The sequence below is a fragment of the Pistacia vera genome, unplaced genomic scaffold (genome assembly GCF_008641045.1).
Source record: "Pistacia vera cultivar Batoury unplaced genomic scaffold, PisVer_v2 Contig849, whole genome shotgun sequence".
Lineage (NCBI taxonomy): Eukaryota > Viridiplantae > Streptophyta > Magnoliopsida > Sapindales > Anacardiaceae > Pistacia > Pistacia vera.
Window position 1 is genome coordinate 506,239 of NW_022196722.1, and position 7,427 is coordinate 513,665.

General features: G+C 37.8%; 1 protein-coding gene across 1 annotated transcript; it reads right to left on the bottom strand.

Annotated features, from left to right (window-relative positions):
* Positions 1–2,220: 2,220 nt before the first annotated feature.
* On the bottom strand, positions 2,221–4,830 carry LOC116118584. The gene has a single exon (XM_031404573.1). It carries the CDS (start codon positions 4,828–4,830, stop codon positions 2,221–2,223), a length of 2,610 nt encoding a protein of 869 aa, XP_031260433.1.
* Between the last annotated feature and the right edge of the window lie 2,597 nt (positions 4,831–7,427).

A 7,427-nucleotide genomic window follows, 5' to 3' on the forward strand; every position in this document is an offset into this window, starting at 1 on the left:
TCGTCAAAGAGAAGCACTGGATAGCAGTCGTTGCACATCTCGAGGAGGGGTTGCTGAAGATCCTTGACTGCAACCCGACTATTTATCGAGACAAGCAGTTGGAGGTCGAGTTGGAGCTATTGTCCATGTTGTTCCCGCGGCTGTTGCATGACAGCGGGATGTTTGGGCACTTGGATGATCAAGTACTAACCGGAAAGTGGCCAATTAAGCGCTCTACCGGCCCAATAAATGAGTCAAGGTAACTTTTGTATAAAACTAACTTATATAATACAATTGTTCTATAAGTTTATTCTAATGCTAATGTCTTCTTCCTATTGTAGTGCTGAATGTGGGGTATATGCCCTGAAATTTATTGAGTTCGACATAACCAACACCCCGATAGATGGGTTGAATGACGAAACAATGAGAGACTGTCGTGAGGGCTGGGCTATCGACTGCTTCCATGGGCAGATGGATATGTTTTGAGTGAGCAAAACCCAATAAAAAGGTATAAAAGTTGGACTTTGAATTTTGTAGTTTATGTAATGTTTATGTTGATACTTGGGTTGTGGTGCTGATGCCGTAGGTGTCATGCTTATATGGAGCTTTACCGAAAGACACGGACTGAGTGAACTTCTCACCTACACACACTATAACTTATTTACGTGTTTTTTTTATTTACAAAAGTTGGCGTGTCTGCAAGTTCCTGGCAAACAATGAGAGGAAACTTCTCAAACAAAGGCTGGTTGGCAAGAGGAGAGGAGGCATCTGCAATAAAGGCTGCTGGGAAGGCATGGTACAAAACAATAAAGGGATTGTGCTGTGGCATTAAACTCTTTGGCATCAAAAAGTAAATTAAATGCAGTGTATAGGAAATTCTTGTGCTGTGGCTCATCTTGCGGTAGTGTATAGGAAATTTTTGTAAGGAATTGGATCTGACATTTGGGAGATAATTTTTTTGTCCATAGAAAATATCTCATTAGCAGGTTGAATTTACTATGTATAGCGTGATCATTTGCTTTACCCAAGCTGGATAATGGTTTTTTAGCGTTTTGTTTCATTTTGTGTATCACTACAACGTGTGATATACTGGTGTGATTATTTGATTCACCCAAGTTGGGGCTAATGGTTAGCTTGTCCATATATTTCGATATTTGCCGCATCTCATGCCAATTTTTTATTTTCTGTTTCGATTACATTGATGTCTCTTATATTTTGATTTGTGATGAATTTGACTGATACAAATTCTTTTTGGATTTGGGAGGGAAATGAGTGATGTACAAATGTTTCCCAAATGACCAAGACTTTTCCAAATATGATCGCTTAAGCAATCTCAAATCGCTTAAGCGACCAAGAGTCTATTACGAAGCATCGCTTCAGCGATACATCATATCGCTTAAGCGATAATCCATCTGGGCAGATGTTCATTCTGCCTTGACAAAGATTGCTTAAGCGATCCTAAATCACTTAAGCGACAAAGACTCGTTTAGGAAGCATCGCTTGAATCTGCCCAGATCTATGATTGCTTAAGCGATCATAGATCTGGGTAGATTCATTCTGCCTTGGCCAAGATCGCTTAAGCAAATTTGAGATCGCTTAAGCGATCAACAGTGTTTTACGAAAATCGCATAAGCAATACAAATGGATAGCTTCAGCGACCAGGAGTAAAAGCAATGAATCGCTTAAGCGATACATAAGATCGCCTAAGGGATCATAGATATGGGCAAATATTCACTGTCCAGGACAAGATCGCTTAAACGATCTGAGATCGCTTAAGCAATCATAGATCTGGGCAGATTCATTCTACCTTAGCCAAGATCGCTTCAGCGATTTGAGATCACTTAAGCAATCAAGAGTGTTTTACGAAAATCGCTTAAGTGATACAAGTGGATAGCTTAAGCGATTTTCGATCTGGGCATCTGCCACGAGCTAGATCTCTTAATCGATTACCGATCGCTTAAGCGAGCAGGAGTAAAAGCAAAGAATCACTTAAGTATTCCTATGTATTCGAATATTATTTATTGTATTTCAGAGCATCGGTTTATTGATTAACGCTATGCTAAACATATAGGGTTTACGATTCGTTCAATGNGTATTGTTTTGTTTTTTCAACACTTCATTTTTTACAGAATATAATCCTTGCAACATCATATAAATAAACAGAAGATAACAGGATCATATGAAAAAGCAAATGAACAAGTATGATCTTCACTTTCAAATTTCATACGGAATAAATTAAAGTTAAGAGTACCTCACAACATTGTTCCCAAATTTTTCATGTGCTTGGAGCTCAAAATCTACAAATACTTGTGAAAATCCCAGTATGGGTGTAAAAACAGAATCATATTGAATTTTAAGAATTTCTTGGTTAATTTTTTGTTGGCAACTGGAAGACTTTCCCCCATCTATGATATCTGTTGGACTTATCTCATGATGAACAATTTCTTGGTCGCTAACTTCTGCGTCGAAACTAGGTTCCATCTCGCTCAATATTGTCTTACTCGTAGATAACTGTTCTAGAGCTTGCTCAAGTTTGCTTCTCACTGAAGTGAAAGTAGTTTCATCCTCATTCAAAAATTCATGAAAGATCTCATTTTCATTAAGCTCTTCAGTTTCCAATTTCACCAGGTCGACTTCCGCATTGTAGTCCTTCATTTCTGAACTTTTACTTGACAATAGCCCTTCCTCTTCTTCTAAAGACTTCAGTAACATATCCAGTTTTTCAATCAAACTCTCCTCTCCACTTCCAGAAATTTTGGCAATAGGGGTTTTCTCTTGTTTCTTAGCTTCTGCGTCTGCGAAAGTTAGACAAGCGCCTTTCACAGCCTCAACGAAAACAAATTGGTGTATCTCCTCCCTAATGAGATGTTCAATATCACAAGAATCAACCTCCATCTTCCACTCATTCTCCTTCACCGAACATTCGGTATTTTCCTGCCAGTCATGGCAAGATGAGGAGCCATATGTAAAATTCTCAGGAACTTGGACATCTTGGAGTTCCCTTATTGTGTAATTGGCAGTGTTCACAATATCCCTGATGGTCTCATCAAAGACAATCCAAGAAATCTTTTCCCTGAGAAAGTTTTCAGTGCTATAGTTCTCTATAATCCCATTCCATTCATTGCACATTTCTTGAAAGAAGACAGCGCATACATCCTCCCTTAAAGTGCATTCATCTTTTACATGTACTAATGCAGACTCCATAGCAGAGCAAAAATTTTCATCTCTCTCAATGTCATAAGCCTGCAATTGAGTGTGAAAATCACTTACCAAACCTTTGAAGATAATTGCATTGGTGTCTTCCATTATCATGGTTAGCAAATTTCCATCTTCCTTTTCCTCTTTCAAAATTGTTATCTCATTTTCTAGTTCTTTATTTGCATTATGAGAAACTGAAGCATTATTCACTTTCTTCCAGACATCTTCCAAACTGTCAATGCCCAAGTTCTCTTCCTTTTCTGCAACAGACTTGGGTATCCTTTTTACCGAAGAAGTTTCCTTCCCCTGATCATTTCCATTCTCTCCAAAAGTTTCAAGCAGCCTAGAATTCCATTTGATTAAATTGTCCATTCTTTCAACAACTTCTTGGATTCTTCTTTTCAAGCTAGCAGGATCCTTTTCTTTTAAACACCCTCTTTCCCAGAACCTTTCTCGCTTCAACCGGTTCAGCTCTTCAGCTTTTCTCCGGATAATAGACTCATGATTCTTTATCATCTTAGCAACTAAGTGAACGCCATCTTCTTCTGGTTCATCTTCGGGTTGCTTATTTTGTCCTACTACTTCAACGTTTGAGGAAAACATATTCACATTCCGCATATTATCACCTTCAGATAAAGACCTTCCTGGCTTGTGAGGAAAATTGAACTCAAGATTGATTCGGTTTGGAGATGCTAAGTTCTCATTTCCTCTGATAGCTTTTGAGTGATCCTCATTTTTATTAATAAGATGCTGAAGCTCATTCCGCAAGCATGTGACCTCTTTCATCAAATCTGATAAATGTTCACTCAATCCCACAAGAACTTGCTTCTCTTGCTTCCTCATTTCCACCTCAAACTTATCCTTAAAATCCTTCATAAAACCTTTGATCAAGATATAAATTGCATCTTTCTCAAGATTCCACCTCCATTCCTGCTCTTGTGGCCCCAACTCGGACAAGAAAATGGCATTCTGCATTTTCCTAAAAGCCTGATCTAAAGTTTCTTTTAAGAAGTTAATGTCATGGCTCATTTGCTCTATCTTTTTGTCATCAATACCTCTATTCCTTTCCTCATCGAGCCTAGGATCCGTCTGAAGCTTTTGCTTTATATTGCACACCTGTTGATCTGCCGAATTCCTCAACTCACAAAATTCACCATCTCTATCCTCATCCCCACTTACGGGATTGCTACGACTGAATTCCGGCATATCCTCACTCTTCTTTCTTTCAAGCTCAAGTTTCGCGTGCAAAGAAACCACTTCTCTTTCTTTTATTTCCAACGCTTGCCGAAGCTTCAACTCATTCTCTAATCTTTCCATCAACTCTCTATCCTTTTCCGAGATGGCTAGCTCCGATTCCTGCAGACGCCCCAGAAGCCGGTCTCTAGTTTCTGTCAAGTCTGCAAGGACCTTTTCATGGCAGCTTTCAACACAGTAGCTGTCTGCCTCATCTTGAACAAATTTTATACACCCTTCTAGTTGAATTACTGCGAATTCATAGAATTTCGATATCTCATTCAAGCGCTCGATGACACCTTCTTTGGACTTAACTTTTCCATGAGCTTTGTCCATGGCATAGTACACAATCCACATCATAGTTGCATCTATTGTGGAGATTTTGAGTCTACCATCCAACAATCCGGAAAAATCTTCCATATCAAACAATCCAATACAGCTTGTTATGAAAGTTTATGCTTGAATTACAACGCAAGTGGTCAAGAATCCTGGAGCAAAATAGAATTGAAATGTGATGTATGATATAGTTCCTGGGAGAAGGAGTAAATGAGACCTCTATTCGCAATTTTTTCCATAAAAAGTGGAGATCCAACTGACTTGTTCAAAGATATTAGATAGTCCACATATTTGATTGAGCCAAGATGGCCTGCTAAAGCTAACTGACGTATATATTCAAGCTTTTTGTCCATGTGAGATGTTTAGGTTCAACTCATAAAGTATCTTCCCTGTAATTATCAAAAAAATCTTCTAAAATATATCAAAGAAAAAATTAATTGATTATGTTTTATAGTGTATTTTTGATTGAATTTTGTTAGATTTAAATTAAAGTTGGATTAAACACATAAATTTGTTGGAAGTGTAAAAAATTTGGGTTGGTATGAGATAAGTAATCTGTTGAAAGTGGATTAAGAAAATGAAAAAAAAAAAAAATATTTTAGATTAAAAAATAACTTAAGAAATTTTATTTGAATAAAAAAGAAAATTGAAAAACAAAAATCAGTTTAGCATTCGATTGAAGCACAAAAATGTCATTTCATAACTCGACAGAATTTTGTGAATGAATGCTAACAAATGGGGGTTATGCTTCTATTTCTGAAAAGAGTGGCGCTTCCTATTGTTTATTAAAACACATGGTGTATGTTTTGTTCGGGTCATAAAAGATAACATCGTAATTTATCTTTTAATCTGGTAATTACCATATTTTAGTGTCAAGTAATGAAAGATTCTGGTAATCAACTAATACTAATAGTGATTATTGTAGGTAATATATAGGGTCAGTTTGGTTCGGGGTTAAGTGACATCACTGGGGTAATGTCATCTTATATTACTTGATTACCACGTTTGGTTGTCAAGTAATATAAGATACCAGTAATCTTCAANATGCTAAACATATAGGGTTTACGATTCTTCTTTGTTCAGAACATAAAGGGTGCGTTTGGTTGAATATTCCTATAAATATTATAAATCATATTCCCATAATATTTCTTTGTTTAATTATTTAGGAAATATTAGTATTTTTTTAATAAATTTTAGACCCATTAACTGAATTAATTTCATTAATACCGCTTGAAAAAGTTTAAAAAGTAACAAAAATACCCCCACCCACCAAACTTCCCAGATTCCGGCACCACTGACGGCTACAAACGATCGACAATGGCCAATAATTCACAGATGTGACATTTTCCACCAAATCCACTGTGGATCTGGCTGAAAAATGCCATATCGGGCCGTCATCGACTTTCAAAAGAAATGGCTGATGTTGACGGTCAACAACGGCCAAATCTTAGGCATCGTTGACCGAAAATAACGGCCATATATTTGGCTATCACAGACGGCCAGATGTCACCTTTTTCGTCCGTCGATGGCCAGATCTGGCCTTTTCCGGCCACATCTGTGGTCGATCTGGTCAAAAAAGTTCATATCGACGCCCTACCAGCCTGATCTGACCGCTATGCATCATAACGCCCTTTCCTGGTAGGTTTCTAGCGGTGGTCGCCGGACTCTAGGAAGTTGGGTAGGTGAGGGTGTATTTGTTAAATTTTTAAATCTTTCGTTGATCGATTAAGTGATCGTACTAAAAGGAACTTCGTTTACACATGGTCGCTTAAGCGATCGTAGATATCGCTTAAACGATTCTTTTCTTTTTCACTTGGTCGATTAAGCGATCCTGGATCGCTTAAGCGATCTCATGTGATTGGTATAATCAAATTTGCCAAGGTGCATGATCGCGTAAGCGATCCGAGATATCGCTTAAGCGATTCTTGTCTTTTTGTCTTGGTCAATTAAGATCATGCACCTGGGCAGAATCATCAGCCAGGTGCACAATCGCTTAAGCGATATCAGATATCGCTTAAGCAATTCTTGTCTTGGTCGATTAAGCGATCGTGGATCGCTTAGGCGATCGTGCACCTAGGCAGAATCATCAGCCCAAGTGCACGATCGCTTAAGCGATCCAGATATCGCTTAAGCGATTCTTGTCTTTTTGTCTTGGTCGTTTAAGGGATCCTAGATATCGCTTAAGCGATGCTTGTCTTTTTTTCTTGGTCGATTAAGCGATTCTTGTCTTTTTATCTTGGTCGATTAAGCGATCGTGGACCGCTTAAGCGATCCGTGATATCGCTTAAGCGATCTTGTTTGAAAAACCCTTTGTCGCTTATCGCTTAAGCGATATACTTAGTCGCTTAAGCGATCATGGGAAATATATACTTTTCCTTCTTTTCTCCTGAATTTTGACAAACTAAAATTACCAACACGTATTAATTTCATACTTTCTCCTCAATTTGACAACCTAATTCCAAACTAAAATCACCAACAAATATTTAAGTCATGTAACAAGAAATATAAAGAATGATTTATTAAAGGTAACAATAAAATTTATAACATCAATAATTGAAAATAATAACTCATCAACGGTTGGCCTTGGCAAGTCCCTGAATTTCATCCTTCTTCGAACCTAATTTTCTGGATCTGCATGTGATTGCTTTTGGCAACTGCTTCTCTTATGGCCAGGTTGCTTG